This window comes from Mytilus californianus, unplaced genomic scaffold (genome assembly GCF_021869535.1).
Source record: "Mytilus californianus isolate M0D057914Y unplaced genomic scaffold, xbMytCali1.0.p SCAF_15, whole genome shotgun sequence".
Lineage (NCBI taxonomy): Eukaryota > Metazoa > Mollusca > Bivalvia > Mytilida > Mytilidae > Mytilus > Mytilus californianus.
The window spans coordinates 14,034,399-14,051,241 of NW_026262637.1; the positions used below are offsets into that span (position 1 = coordinate 14,034,399).

Sequence of the window (16,843 nt, forward strand, 5' to 3'; positions counted from 1 at the left end):
GCCTTGGAGGGGATGTTGGGTATTTGTACTCTGTAGTACAACATATGTGTTGTCTTTTTCAGTTTGAAAATGCGTTTCACTATACTTTGAGTCTAAATATCGTTTATGAATATTTTATATATAGAGTTTAAATATTTGAAAAACAGCATCAGAACATTTTTTCTATGTAAATGAACACCTTGTGGGTCCTACTCTTGTAACAGTCCCTGGTATTTGATCCCACAATATAACTGTGTGATGTTGGTTGATAAATTAGAGAACATTTTTCCTTACCCTATTATAAGAACACAGTAAAAACTCCTAGTTTAACAGTTTGAAGAAATAAACGTTAGGTGTGGTTGTGAATTTTAAGTTATATACAATATTTGTTAATATTTATAACATTATGTTTGGTTTGAACATGCTAATTTGCACCATTGTGCTTGCTTTATGATCTGACATATATTCATAATTATTAACAGCAACGGGACATAGGATCAGCCACTGTTGCACAAGTAATAAACAATATGAGAAAGAAGGTGACACTTTCTATTATCTAGTCGAAGCATAGTGATTAATGCATTATACATATCATTTTTATGCATGATTTTTATATTATATATAACTCTGCTCTTAGCATTTAAGTGCAAAATCTCAGATACTGTTTAGCCACATAGACTAATGAATGCAGCTTCATATACTATTAGACAAAAATGACACTGTATTATTTCGTAGATTTATGCATGTAAAATGAATGTATACAAACAGTGGCACAATTAGTGTGCACTTTCTGTTACATAGTATGGAAATTCTATTATTTATCTTTAAATCGAAAACATACATATATTTCCAGTAGAAAGTACACAGTTTTTCTTTTTAGGAAAGATTCTAACCGTAGTTACAATTCAAAGTATACAATATTTGTACAATGAATTACTATTTTTGATCCGGAAATGTGAAGAAGGTCATATTTGCATTCGTTATATTTTGCAGTAGCTTTTCATTTTAACATACATAAATGTACTCCTCGACTACCATTGCTACTTTGACTCTTTTTATTTTTGTTGACATGTCGTTTTCTAATGAACGTAAGGATTTATTTTGTAGAGACTGCTTGTACTTGCTATACTATTTCGTTTTTAAAATTGCATGATTTGTTGAATCTCTGAACATCGTTTGAATGAAAAGATAATTTTAATTGTACTTTTGTACATATGTACATATGTATCGAAGAAATTACGTAACTGTTTTATGTAAGAAAACGGATATTGTGTATTAATTCATAACATAAACGTTAAAATATTGTTATAAAATTTTTCTATATTTTTGGCCCGAGCATCGCTGAAAGATAATTATTGTCGAAATGCGGATCTTGTGTAGTAAATAAAATCATCATAGATACCAGGATTAAAGTTTTGTACGCCAAAAGACTCACCAGTGTCGCTCGATTAAAAAAAAAGATTAAAAAGGCCAAATAAAGTATGAAGTTTAAGAGCATTGAGGACCCAAAATTCCGAAAGGTTTTAACAAATTCATACCGTTAATGTTATTATAAAAATCTTATAAAGGCAGATGAACATCGCTTTTATACGATTTTTCACTCAAGAGACATGCTAACGCCTGCAAAGAGTAGCTGAGCTGTAATGATTTCCATTTTGTATGAGACTTTGTCATAGACTTGAGATGTATGTCTACTTTAAATATACTTGTTATCGATTTTAAACGCTTTTGATTTTCAAGCTCTCGAACAACTGTCCGATAGGTTGTACATATTTTATTTCGTGACCATTGAACGACATTTTTTATGAAATTAAAAAAAGTATTTTCTAATTTTTTGAATATGAACAATCGTCTTGTCATGTAATGATTAGAAAACACCGTGAATAATACAATGATAAAATTTAAGATATACATAAAAAGTATAATGGAACAGACATATGATTCAATTAAGTGATAAGCAGGAGCCAAAACAGTAAGGACTAAAACCAGTATGATAAAGACCTCGGTAATATTAAAATAAAGAGATCAAATTGATTCATTTTAGTATGGTAAAAATTGACTTTTCATTATCGTACGAGAAAATCTGTTCTGTACATTTGCAGTTTGTACAGTAAGGAATGTACATGCAGTGATTACTGTACTTTCGGATCAGTATATATTTTTTTAATTCAGTATTATATCAGTAAATATTTACAAAATTGATATTCAACTTGTATAACTTTTATACATTTATAATACCGATGCACATATTGTTTTTGAATCTATGTTTATGTAAGAATAGCAACTACCTACAACTTATTGTTATATTAATATTCTATATTTACAGATGATGAATGAACACAGAAATCTAAAGCGAGCATTTAAAAAGATAGATCGTCAAAACAGAGGCTATCTCAGTGTAATGGATTTCAAAAAGGTTTTGACAAGCTGCAAAGTCAGCTTTAGCAATGAAGATTTTTACCATATCCTCTCTGAATTTGACCATAACATGACTGGAAAAATATCATATCAGGATTTTCTGACAACGTTCATGAATGCAAATATATAGAATAAGTACATTTAGAAATAGTGACGACGTAAATATGAAGTTCCTTTTTTGGTGCATTTTTGAAGCAAGAAATAGTTTTATTACGATGATTTTTTCAGCAATTTAAAAATAAGTTCACATAGCATTTAGCAATATATTTTTTTTAGAATCAGTAGTTGCGAATAATACATCTGCTTATTTCTTACCTATTTTTGCTTTTGTTACTTTAGGACAATTCATTTAAAGCTCGTGTCCAGATTTCTGTCTGTGCCAAACAAGAAATTAAGGGCAGATGATATTAGATAAACTCATAGATACCAAAAATTGACGTAATCTGTTATTATGTTACTATACTGTTATATTTGTTTAGATATTGTTATGTTTTTATTATTTAATAGTCAAATATTTTTGTTAAATTATACTGTGATAATAAATGTTTTTGTAATGTTTCATTGTTACATGTACGTCTATTTCTTTGCAATGTTCATATTAACTCGCCATCATTTTAAGAGAAGTAGAATCAACTTTTTAAGCAGAATTTGCATTTATTTATTTTTAAACTTAAAAAGAATAGTAAGCATTTAGGAAAATGTTTAAATCATTGAAATACAAGACAAGACATATTATCATATTTTTCAAACAACTTTGGTACTTGTTAAAATTTTTTTAGTTTTCATTATTAATAATGAACTTATTTCTCATTGATACTTTTATTTTTATAACCTACTTAACAATAACAATAATAAAGTAGTACAATCAAACGATAGATATTTTTCCTTTTTTTATTTATGTTTTAAGGAAATTTACACAGCATTCGTTATGTATAATGTTACATACACTACTGGCATTGAAGAGGTAACCTTTTTTCTCTGTTGTTGTTTATTTTGGAAAGGTAGCACTTACTCTGGACAAAAGTAATTTTATTTTGACGGTCTATCCCGTATGTTCTTTCTTTCAATAATGGTACCCATATTGGTTCATCATCAGAAACACCAGTAACATATTTGAAACATTCTTGGCTTTAATTGTTTTGTTATAAGTTTTTTCAATTTCACCAATGAGAAACAATACTGAAGTAGGGCAAACTGTATCCCAGTCTTAACAACCCTTTCGAAAAAAGAACTGTGATATAAAAATAAAGAGATGTGATATGATTGCCAATGAGAAAACAATACATTAGAGCTCAAATGAAGTGGATATAGGCCATCGTACGTCCTTCAACAATGAGAAAATTTCATACCGTATAGTCGGCTATAAAAGGTCCCAAAATGAAAAATGTGAAGCAATTCAAACGAGAAAACTATCGGCTAGGTTTTTAACAAAACTATTTACGAAAAACCAATTTGACAGACATAAACCAACGACTAGCATTGAACTACATGCTCTCGACTTTAGACAGGCACATAAAGAATATGGGGGGGTTAAACATGTTTGTTAGCGCTCAGCCCATGATTCTTATGTTTTACGTTAATTTTATAACTTTGATTTTTTTATTGCGTAATCACCTATTTTTTTCCTTTATTCTATGAATATGTAATGCACTTACAAAGTAAAAATCTTTACCTGATCCAACATTATGCACTCAAAGAGAAAAAAACTGATTACCAGATCCGATTTAATGCACCATGCTCGTTCCTGTTGCTTTACATAGGCAGTGTATCAGTTTGTCCTACCTAGTTGAATATTTTCCTTTGCGAACAAATCTAAAACTGTATTATTATGAAAAGCACAAAACAGACAACACAAACCTAAAGTTTAGAATGACTGGATTTGAAAATGTATACTGTGATCTTGTATATATGGGTTAAAACCTTGGATCTATATCTTAATATTCATACATCATAGCCACGTTCAAGGTTATGCTTACATTGTACCTTGGTTTGACGGTATCTTTAAATGATTTTAGAAAAATATATTTCACAATAAACCTTTCCAAGTTCAATATCATCGTTTCATGAAATCTGACAAATTAAGAGTCTATTAATCACAACACGTATGGATTTACTGCAGACGGCTTGTCATGATGGATATGGTTTCAAGAAATTCTGACGTATCCTTATTAGAAGAGTTAATGGGAAAACTGTAAAATAGATAAAATGATACACAACGTCAGAACCTGAAATCTATAACTCAAGACTATCCTGTATTATTTGTCAAATTGACACTGAATATTTATCTATTAATAGATCTTGGTACTTTCCGATGAACTTTTTTGAGAAAACACACTCTAACTGCATTGTGATAGGTCAATTTATATTGAAGACAGATCGGTTTAACGTTCATCAGGTTGAGAGAAAAAAATTAGGTTTTAATGATATGCTTAGTACAACAATCTTAATAATGTCAGAATAATTCTCTTATAAGTCGAGACTGTATTATTATGTTCGTACACTCATGTGATGACCCTTAGTTGCAAATGAAAGAATATCAGTATAACTGTTGATGTTGATTCGAATTGATTGATTTTTGGATTGTCATATATATTTATTGAATGATTCATAGTTTGAAACACAACTGCAATGATTGTTATTTCTTTGTTCTAAAATTCCCTGAAACTTTGGTATTGCAAACACGCGTCTTTCTGCACTTTTCAAACCATTTTGTTACTGATACATGTGATATATCATAGTGAACATAAATGGTATCTTTGACAGATAGTAAAAGAAATATATAATACTGATTTCCGTGAACACACAACTGTATTTTTTATGAACTAATTATAAACAGACCCCACCACAAAATCAAAATGAATAAATTTAGATATTTAGAAGTGCAAATACGAACTTTGTATATACAGAACAACACATAACGGTGTTTTCAATTTTGCATGGTAATATTGCAAAACGATATAAAAAATGGAAATTTTAACCAAATTTCTATATTTATCAAATATAATAAATTGTAGCCATTTCACTACAACAGATGTACAATTGACAATTAATGAATGGCTTGTATAACGGGAAAAAAATTAAATAGTATAGCCAAACCCGGACAAGTAATCACATGAGGGAGAAAATATCATTTTCTTATATTTTTTCAATAAACAAAATATCTCCATTTTTATGTGAACCCTTCTACTTATTGAAATTTAAACTTTTTCTTTCGGTGTTCAACATTTTGAATTGAGTTTTGTGTTGCTTTAAAGGGGCTTTTGCTGTCAAAATCATGTTCACCGATTTGACTCAAATACTAAGATTTGATTTATAACATACTTGAACGTATATCCAAATTATAAAAAGTATAAAATAAACAATTTACAATGCATGGGCTCGATAATGTGTATCAACATTTCGTGTGTAATATAGTCTAGACGCCATCTTATTAACCATCGATGTGACCTCCGAAGACTGCCGACGGTAGAATAACCCGATATGAACATAAATATAGATATAAATAGATAGCGAACTCGTGCAATTGGATTTTTCTAGGTCTGTTTGATTTCATATTATAAGTTAAAAATATATGTTAATCATCGTTTTTACCTGTATGAGAATTAGTTTTTGTGGATCGAATCAGTCAATCAAATGGTTACCCTTGTTTCACTTTCAAAGTTGACATTCTTTTCCTTTTAATAACTGAACACGCCTAATTTATCCCATCTCTAGCTAAGGGTTAAATTGAAGGTCACATGTATACGGATCCAATGAGGTCGAAGTGAATAATTCATCAGCGATGTTTTTAGCTTATTTTGACAAAATTGAACCAAACTGGCTTCTAAAAGTGAATTATTATTTCATTATTTCACTTTCATTAATGATTGGACAAAACAAAAATCATATTTTAATTTTTATTTATATCTCGATTCTAAAGCCCCTTTAATCATTGCTGTGATGTTAATTAGCAACAGATTAAATCGTTTGACCGTTGTTTAACATTACATACTCTTTAATAGATCGAATGACGGCCTTTTTAACGTCAAGCAGTAAATCGATATCGTGTAACGAGACGCGTTGAGTCACAAATTCTAGATCCGTTATTCTGCACAGATACATTATTTTGACCCCTAGTGCACCGCATATAGAGGGTAAGTTTCCTTATCATTGTGATATTTTGAATGAATGTGGCTTCACATGGGTGATGTATGCATTACAAGAAACGACCTTTGAGGACTCACCCGGTCTTGACCCTTTTTTAGTTCATGCAATTCTCTCAGTTTTGCTACCTTTATCTGTCTATTGGTAATTGATTAACGAGATTTATTCATTGTTTTTTTCTACTTTGATTTGCATGTTCTGAATGAAACTATGCAATTTTAACATAGGTAAACTATTTCTGCCTTTAATGTACCATCAAACAGTACACGTAAAAGTTTTAAAATAGTACAAAAAGAGAAAGAAAATCCACAAAACATGAATTTTGGTGACAATTATATACAACATTGACTTTATTTATAACGTTAAATGTGATGAATGAATGTTTCGTTAAATATGTGTATCAAAGGCATGGTTGTAGACTTACATATTATAAATACTACAATGTATGTTTAATAATTCTGAATCACATTGAATTTCTAAATTTAGGCAGCCAATAGAAACCATTAACACGCTCCAAAGACTTCAATATCAGATAAAATAATCTTATCTTAGATCCATGGATTTTGCATATTTAACACAAATAAGCCGAAAATGAATTTTTCAACTCTCTTTACATTATGGTTATCCTTTTTTGGATCATACACATTACGTTGTTGTCCGCTTTTATTCATCCATATCCAGTGAATATAAACAGGTGCAAAAAAGAGAGAAACATATTTAAATATATGCACACACTCCTTTCTCTCTTTGAGAATCTATTTACTATATAAAATGTTCAAATCATTATATGTGTGGAGATCATGTGGAAGAGAATGTGACTTCCTCACTATGGTGATACAAACAATCAGAGGTGAACACCTTAGATAGTTTATGTTGTACACGTAGCGTTGGTAATAAGTCGCACTCAATTCTACAATGATCTTCTTTTGTTTCAGTTACTTGTTTTGAGAAATCTTCTCGTGTATTTACTAATATTTTCCTGTTCTGATGTAACGTATTTTATACAAATCTGCTTGTTCAACTTGTTTTTTTTTACCCTTATTATTTGCATTAAAGTAAAGAATAACGATAGTTTGTTCTAATGTTCTAAGTATGATAGTATAATGTCTGTTGAAAAGAGAGGCAATTGATACGAAAGGTCCATGTAAATAGCCGAATAAAAACATACATTTCCATGGACAAAAAAAAAAAGAAAAAAAAAACGACGAAAAGACAAACAGTTTTTTATATAATCTACACAGACTGAGCAAATCGATGTAGACCCAAAAGCGGGTGATACCATTAGTTCTGCGGAAGGTATACAGTTCCTGTTCCAGCAAGTCGAATATCACCGCTTTCTTTTAAGAAATTATCAAACTAATGATAGATTGTACCGTCAATTCATTTTGACCCCTTTCCATGCATCCACGTTCATTTTCTATATAGAGATTACTTTATCTATATATAACATTATACATATTTAAAAGGTTAAATCCTAACTATCCCACTGCCTTTCGATACTTTTATTTTGGCATTGCACAAGTCATGTCTTTTTTGACTGTCCCTGACGTTAAAACACTAAATCCCTGGGATGTGTTTTAGTTGATTTTAGTCTCTGATGCATGATTTTTTATTATTAATTGTTTTTTGCTTTTAACTAGCTTTCAGGAACTGCGAGTACTCTCAAATCGTACTTTCGTGTTAGTTTGACCTGTTGATACAATTTGTAATGCATTTTTGTTATCTAATGTTTACTTATTTTGTGTTATATCTCGTCTCACTATTCTTAATATATACCACCTTTGATAAGTATTTAGTATGACGATAAATTTTCACTTCTGTTCTCGTACTATGAACAACAAATTTATTTATTTTGTAAAAAATATTTCCGTGCTCCATGTACTCCTTACAACATATTTTGTCCAAGGTTATAGTTGTCTTTCTGATATTGTTTTACATCTCACCCCCTTTTTTTTATTAATGTAGTATTTACATTGTGTCATAGATCAAATTTATTCGTTCAGTGTATGTTTACTTGTTTTTGTTAATATGTCTTTTGATTGAGTTAAGCCATTTCAATTGATATTTTATAGTGTGTCTTTTTATGTTTTGAAGTTACACTATTATTTCAGGTTAGGGTGAAGGTTAGCGCCTGTTAAAACGTTACAACCCTCTGCATTTGTTTGCACCTGTCATAAGTCAGGAACCTGTTGTTCAGTGGTTGTCGTTTGTTGATGTGGTTCATAAGTGTTTCTCGTTTCTCGTTTTTTTTATATAGATTAGACCGTTGGTTTTCCTGTTTGAATGGTTTTACACTAGTCATTTTTGGGGCCCTTTATAGCTTGCTGTTCGGTGTGAGCCAAGGCTCGGTGTTGAAGGCCGTACTTTGATCAGTAATGGTTTACTTTTACAAATTGTAACTTGGATGGAGAGTTGTCTCATTGACACTCATACCACATCTTCTTATATCTATTAATTTTGTTGTGGAGTAAATTTTAATTGATTCGTATTTAATTATCATTTGAATTAATATACACTATATATTTGTTAAATCAGAAGTCAGGTATTGGTTTTCTTTTAAAGCCTAGGCAATTGGTTGTGACCCGTTAAAAATAAGAAATCCTTTGATATTCCAAATTAATCTTAGTGTAGGGATGAAGATAATGGTAAATGAACTAGAACTTTTATATGAGATATTTCATTATCAAAAAGCAGTAAGAAAAAAATTAAAAACACTACAATAAAGTCTGAAGAATTTAAATCTTCTTGAATAGCAACGTAATGAAGGCACTTCTTCTCAGTGACAATTAGAGGAAAAATTAAACAAAACTTACTTAATAATTGCCAATAACATTGGCAATCATACAACACCTGCTTATCTTGATATTTATATCGGGTTTAGCTTTTACTAGTTTTGTCTAGAAACTATTAAGTTAATTTCTTAAACACCTGTCGTGCACAATGAATCATTATCCAAGTTGTTTTACTGTCTGTACATCTCATTTAACCAGTCATCTTATTGTAGTAAAACAATGTTCATTATGCCCGTGTCATTGATATTTTAGTCTTAGATACATGATTTCTTTTATTAGTTGTAGTTGACTTAGAACTAGCTGTCGGTAACTGCGAGTACTCTCAAATCTGTACTATGTTTTTTTTTTCTGTTGTTAGGGATGTATAAATACCCTGCCACGTCCGGTCTATGTTTTTGTTAGATCTTTTTCTGTTTAGTATCGATCTGATGAGTTAAGCCATTTTCAACTGATTTTTATAGTTTGTTCTTATATTGTGATGTAACACCATTGTCCCAGATTATATCCTAGGCCGTTAGTTTTCTCAATTGAATTAATTCATATTTTTCATGTCGGGGCCTTTTATACCCGACTATACGGTAAGGGATTTTTCTCTTTGTTGAAGGCCGTACGGTTGCCTACAATTTCTTACATCCACTTCATTTGAACTTTGGTGGATAGTTGTCTCATTGGCAATCATACCACATCTCCTTCTTTCTATGTTTATCTCACACTTGTTTAGTTAACTGACGAAAGTGTCGGTAGTTTTATTTTTTTTTCGTTAAAATACACTCAAACATTCCAAATCGATTACTCAGAGTATACTTGCTGAACATTATTCAAGAAAAAAATTGCCATGCGAAACAAATTGGTATCATATTGATTTCTACTTGTAAACATATGTAACATTTGTATGTAAATCAGTCTGATGTTCAACATTAACCATCATTATTCCTTATTCACAAGCCGTTAAAAATAAAATTAAACTTTTCAACTGCAAACATGAACAGATTTTAGAAAATGAACGTTTTTTTCATCTAAAAAGGCATAATTTTTAAAACAAGAAATTGAAAACAATATGTTCACTTGCCCTTTTGTGATATTTTGAGTGAGTGTGGATTTGCATACTGGTTGATGTATGCATAGGAGAATACGCTTAACTGTTGACCCACCCTGTTTTCTCCTTATGGTTTGGCGTTGGTTTGTATGATCTGCATGGTTTTATGACATTTAACATAGATAAACGATGCTGTCTTTGATTTAGCATCAAACCATTCACTTTAAAGTTTGAACATAATAAAAAAAAAAAAAAATTGAAAAACCTATAACATCAATTTTCATTAAAACGATAGACAGCCTTTATTCATAAAGTTATAATTTATTAAAATGTTACGTTAAATGGGTTATTCAAAGGCATGGTTATATTGACATGTTATGAATACTTTGTTTAATAATTCTGAACCACTTTTCAGTTCTAAATTTAGGCAGCCAATTGAAATTGTTAGCACGCTTCAAAGACCTAAATATCAGATAAAGTAATCTTATCTTAGGTCCATGGATTTTTTTAAAATTTAACCAAAAACGCCGAAAATGAACTTGTCACCTCTGTTCACATTATGTTTATAATATTTTGGACCATACACATTACACAGATGTCCACTTTTATTCATCCATATCAAGTAAATGGAAACAGGTGCAAAAAAGAAAGAGAAATATTTAAATATATGCACACAATTTTGTCTTTCTTTGCGAATATGTTGACTATATAAAATATTCAACTCATCATTAAAGTGGAGATCATGTGGGAGTGAATGAGACTTCAACGTGTTCTTTATTTTGTTTCATTTGCGTGTTTTAAGAAATCTTCTGATTTATCTATTAATAAAAACTTAAATAACAAAATACCGATATCCAAGGAAAATTCAAATCGTAAAGTCCCTTATCAAAGGCCAAATCAAAAGGTCAAACACACTAAACGAATGGAAAACAACTGTTATATTCCTGACTTGGTACAAGCATTTCCTTATGTAGAAAATGGTGGATTAAACCTGGTTTTATAGCTAGGTAAACCTCTCGCTTGATATTTGTCCTGTTCTTACATAATGTATTTTTTACAGTTCTGCTAGTTCTACTTATTTCTAAATTTCTACCAATGGATTTTGCAAGTTTAATAAAAAAAATTCCAAAACTGACATTTCGACTCGGTTTACAAAATATATGCACACAATCTTATCTTTCTTTGAGAATCTATTGACTATAAAAGTTCAAATCATTATATCAGTGGAGATCATGTGGAAGTGAATGTGACTTCCTCGATACGGTGATACAAACTTCAAACGAGACGATTTTAATTTTGAAATTATCAATGTCCTTCACCTTAGTAGCAATATACCAACTTCACCTGCATATGGGATATACATTTCTTAATTTATTCGGTATTCAAGAGCTTGCATCTACTACTCAGACTTTATAAAACGTCACCAGTGTCGGAGCAGAAAGTTGATGAACCAGGGTTATGTCAAAGAACGTCTCGTCCTTTTTCTGAAAAAGTTCATCGGAAGATACTAAGACCTTGTTGATAAATATTCTGTATCAACTTCACAAATAATACCTGATGGTCTTGGAATATAGATTCTAGGTACTGACGTTGTTTATCATCTTTATAACGTGTTATAGTGTTCTTTTATTTGTCTTTGTAAATTATTAACCTTTACTGTTTAGTCCATTTTTTTGGTAACATCCTTTTGGCGTGGCTCTGTACTAATACATCCCGCCATTGTGTTATTGTGCGATGGTCTATTTTTGTATTCTTGTCTTTCATTTTTGCTTATGTGCTTTATCTATATGCCATTTTGTTTTTCTTTGTTGACATATTTGTTTGTTATTATAGTGATTAAGATTAAAACACTATGTTGACTGCTGTACCCCTATTTTTGACATTTTTACCTATTATGTCTGTTTGTTTTGTTCACATATTGTTGTCAATATAATGGAATTTTATGTGTCTGCCATACAAGTGAAAGGTTTAGCTAGCTATAAAACCAGATTTAATCCACCATTTTTTACATTAGAAAATGTCTGTACCAAGTCAGGAATATGACAGTTGTTTTCCATTCATTTCATGTGCTTGAGCTTTTGATTTTGCCATTTGATAAGGGACTTTCCGTTTTGAATTTTCCTTGGAGTTTGGTATATGTTATCTTACTTTTTACGATGTACACGTAACGAAGGTAATCAGTTGCACTCAATTCTACAATGATCTTCATTTCTTTTCAGTTAATTGTGTTGAGAAATCTTCTCGTGTATCTATTATATTATTCATGTTCAGACGTAATGTATATTTAACAGTTCTGCTTGTTCCGCTTATTGTTAACCTTAATTTATGCTTAAGAGTAAATAAAAGCGATATTTTGTGTGTGTTTGTGTTAAGTTTTACTGCAAAGAGACGGAAAAGATACGACAGGTCCATCGAAAAATATTCAATCAATAAAGAACAGACATAACAAGGACAAAATAAAAAGAAACGACACTTTTCAACTGCTAACATGAACAGATTTTACAAAATGACAGTATTTTCCATCTCAAAAGGCATACTATTTATAACAAGAAATTTAAGACAATATGTTCCCATGCTCTATTGTGACATTTTGAGTGAGTGTGGATTTGCATTCTGGTTGATATATGCACAACAGAATACACTTATATTGTTAACGCACCCTGTCTCCTCATTGTGGGTTGTCGTTGAATTGCATGATCTGTATGGAGTTATGACATTTTAACAAAGGGGAAACGATGCTGCTTTTATTTTCACTTTAAAGTTTTTTTTAACGTAACTAATATATTTTATTGCACACTATTGCTGTTAACAATTTACTTAGTGTACATCATTGCACTAAGTATCCCTGATATATTAGTTATTAGGTATCCAGGGAGAATATCTAATAAGAGTAAATTGATATTACATTACAATATTACAATATTTTAAATTATTTCATGTTTACCGGAGTATTCCACTTCTATCCGACAATGGTTTTTCATATTAGTTAATATACAGCGTGTTGCCATCATCATCTTTGATTTGATGTTCTGGATTATTTTAACTGAATTTGAATAACTACGGAATATAATATTTAGACAAATTGTCCTTTGTTAATAGGTAAATTGACCATAATCTTCTTGATTTTTGTATCATAAGCAAATTTTGCATTTATTTGAACTTTGTGCAGTTCTGACTAAAATATAAACAAACTACTCTGGTAGACATGATTAAAGTTTGATCATAGTACAAAAATAGATTGAAAATCCAATAACACCAATTTTCATTACAATTATAAACAGATTTTATTTATAAAGGTATAATTTGTTGAATAAATGTTCCGTTAAATGGGTTATTCAAAGGCATGGTTGTAGATTGACATATTATGAATACTTTGTTTAATAATTCTGAACCACATTTAAGTTCTAAATTTAGGCAGCCAATTGAAATCGTTAACACGCTTCAAAGACCTAAATATCAGATAAAGTAATCTTATCTTAGGTCCATGGATTTTGTCAATTTAATAAAAACGCCGAAAATGAACTTGTCACCTCTGTTTACATTATGTTTATAATATTTTGGACCATTCACATTACACAGATGTCCACTTTTATTCATCCATATCAAGTAAATGGAAACAGGTGCAAAAAAGAAAGAGAAATATTTAAATATATGCACACAATTTTGTCTTTCTTTACGAATATGTTGACTATATAAAATATTCAACTCATTATTAAAGTGGAGATCATGTGGGAGTGAATGAGACTTCCACGTGTTCTTCATTTTGTTTCATTTGCTTGTTTTAAGAAATCTTCTGATTTATCTATTAATATATGTTTTTCATTCATTTCATGTGTTTGAGCTTTTGATTTTGCCATTTGATAAGGGACTTTCCGTTTGAATTTTTCTTGGAGTTTGGTATATGTTATCTTACTATTTACAATGTACACGTAGCGTACGTTATCAGTCGCACTCAATTCTACAATGATCTTCATTTCGTTTCAGTTACTTGTGTTGAGAAATCTTCTCGTGTATCTATTAATATTATTCATGTTCAGACGTAATGTATATTTAACAGTTCTGCGTGTTCCTCTTATTGTTAACCTTAATTTATGCTTAAGAGTAAATAATAGCGATATTGTGTGTGTGTTTGTGTTAAGTCTACTGCGAAGAGAAGGAAATGATACGAAAGGTCCATCGAAAAATATTTAATCAAAAAGGAACAGACATAACAAGGGCAAAATAAAAAGAAACGACACTTTTCAACTGCTAACATGAACAGATTTTACAAAATGACAGTATTTTCCATCTCAAAAGGCATACTATTTATAACAAGAACTTGAAGACAATATGTTCCCATGCTCTATTGTGACATTTTGAGTGAGTGTGGATTGAGATTCTGGTTGATATATGCACAACAGAATACACTTATATTGTTAACGCACCCTGTCTCCTCATTGTGGGTTGTCGTTGAATTGCATGATCTGTATGGAGTTATGACATTTTAACAAAGGGAAACGATGCTGCCTTTATTTTCACATTAAAGTTTGATCATAGTACAAAAAAATTGAAAATCCAATTACACCAATTTTCATTACAATTATAAACAAACTTTATTCATAAAGGTATAATTTACTGAATAAATGTTCCGTTAGATGTGTTATTCAAAGGCATGGTTGTGGATTGATATATTATTAATACTTTGTTTAATAATTCTGAACCATTTAAGTTCTAAATTTAGGCATCCAACTGAAATCGTCAACACGCTTCAAAGACCTAAATATCAGATAAAGTTATCTTATCTTAGGTTAATGTTATATTAAATCTAACAATAGACGCCGAAAATGAACTTGTCACCTCTGCATACATTATGTTTATAATTTTGTGGACCATACACATTACACAGATGTCCACTTTTATTCATCAATATCAAGTAAATGTAAACAAGTGCAAAAAAGAAAGAGAAGTATTAAAACATATGCACAAAATTTTGTCTTTCTTTGCGAATATGTTGACTATATAAAATATTCAACTCATTATTAAAGTGGAGATCATGTGGGAGGTAATGAGACTTCCACATGTTCTTCATTTTGTTTCATTTGCTTGTTTTAAGACATCGTCTGATTTATCTATTAATAAAAAGTTGAATAACACAAATACCGAACTCCAAGGACAATTCAAATCGGAAAGTCCCTTATCAAAGGCAACATCAAAAGCTCAAACACATCAAACGAACGGAAAACAACTGTGTTGTTCCTCACTTGACAGTCGTTTTCCATTCATTTCATGTGTTTGAGCTTTTGATTTTGCCATTTGATAAGGGACTTTCCATTTTGAATTTTCCTTGGAGTTTGGTTTTTGTTGTCTTACCTTTTACAATGTACACGTAGCGTAGGTTATCAGTCGCACTCAATTCTACAATGATCTTCATTTCGTTTCAGTTACTTGTGTTGAGAAATCTTCTCGTGTATCTATTAATATTATTCATGTTCACACATAATATATATTTAACAGTTCTGCTTGTTCCGCTTATTGTTAACCTTAATTTATGCTTAAGAGTAAATAATGCCGATACTCTGTGTGTGTTTGTGTAAAGTCTACTGCAAAGAAAAGGAAATGATAGGAAAGGTCCATCGAAAAATATTCAATCAATAAAGAACAGACATAACAAGGACAAAATAAAAAGAAACAACACTTTTCAACTGCTAACATGAACAGATTTTACAAAATGACAGTATTTTCCATCTCAAAAGGCATACTATTTATAACAAGAAATTGAAGACAATATGTTCCCATGCTCTGTTGTGACATTTTGAGTAAGTGTGGATTTGCATTCTGGTTGATATATGCACAACAGAATACACGTATATTGTTAACGCACCCTGTCTCCTCATTGTGGGTTGTCGTTGAATTGCATGATCTGTATGGAGTTATGACATTTTAACAAAGGGAAACGATGCTGCCTTTATTTTCACTTTAAAGTTTGATCATAGTACAAAATAAATTGAAAATCCAACAACAACAATTTTTAATACAATTATAAACAAACTTTATTCATAAAGGTATAATTTGCTGAATAAATGTTCCGTTAAATGTGTTATTCAAAGGCATGGTTGTGGATTGATATATTATTAATACTTTGTTAAATAATTCTGAACCACATTTGAGTTCTAAATTTAGACATCTAATTGATAAATAAAGGCAACAGTAGTATACCGCTGTTCGAAACTCATAAATCGATAGAGATAAAAACAAATCCGGGTTACAAACTAAAACTGAGGGAAACGCATCAAATATAAGAGGAGAAGAACGACACAACAAAAACACAACATTAAAATGTAACACACACAGAAACGAACTATAATATAACAATGGCCATTTTCCTGACTTGGTACAGGACATTTGAAGAAAAAAATGGTGGGTTGAACCTGGTTTTGTGGCATGCCAAATCTCCCGCTTTTATGGCAACGTCAAACACAACACCAAAACAACAACA

At 30.5% G+C, this 16,843-nt stretch overlaps 1 protein-coding gene across 19 annotated transcripts in view; it reads left to right on the forward strand.

Moving 5' to 3' along the window:
* The window catches only part of LOC127725466 (EF-hand calcium-binding domain-containing protein 6-like), an 83,516-nt gene that overhangs the window by 30,709 nt on the left and 35,964 nt on the right, over nt 1–16,843 (forward strand). For 9 of the 19 annotated variants that reach the window (XM_052232438.1, XM_052232443.1, XM_052232440.1 and 6 more), the window contains 2 exons: nt 462–518; nt 2,306–3,272. The exons of 4 other annotated variants lie outside the window; for them this stretch is intronic. In XM_052232438.1, the coding sequence (XP_052088398.1) occupies nt 462–518; nt 2,306–2,527 (279 nt within the window). In that variant the 3' untranslated portion in view covers nt 2,528–3,272. Of the gene's footprint in view, nt 1–461; nt 519–2,305; nt 3,273–16,843 lie in introns of those variants that run through there. 6 more of the 19 variants (XM_052232439.1, XM_052232442.1, XM_052232444.1 and 3 more) reach the window with 4 other exon arrangements.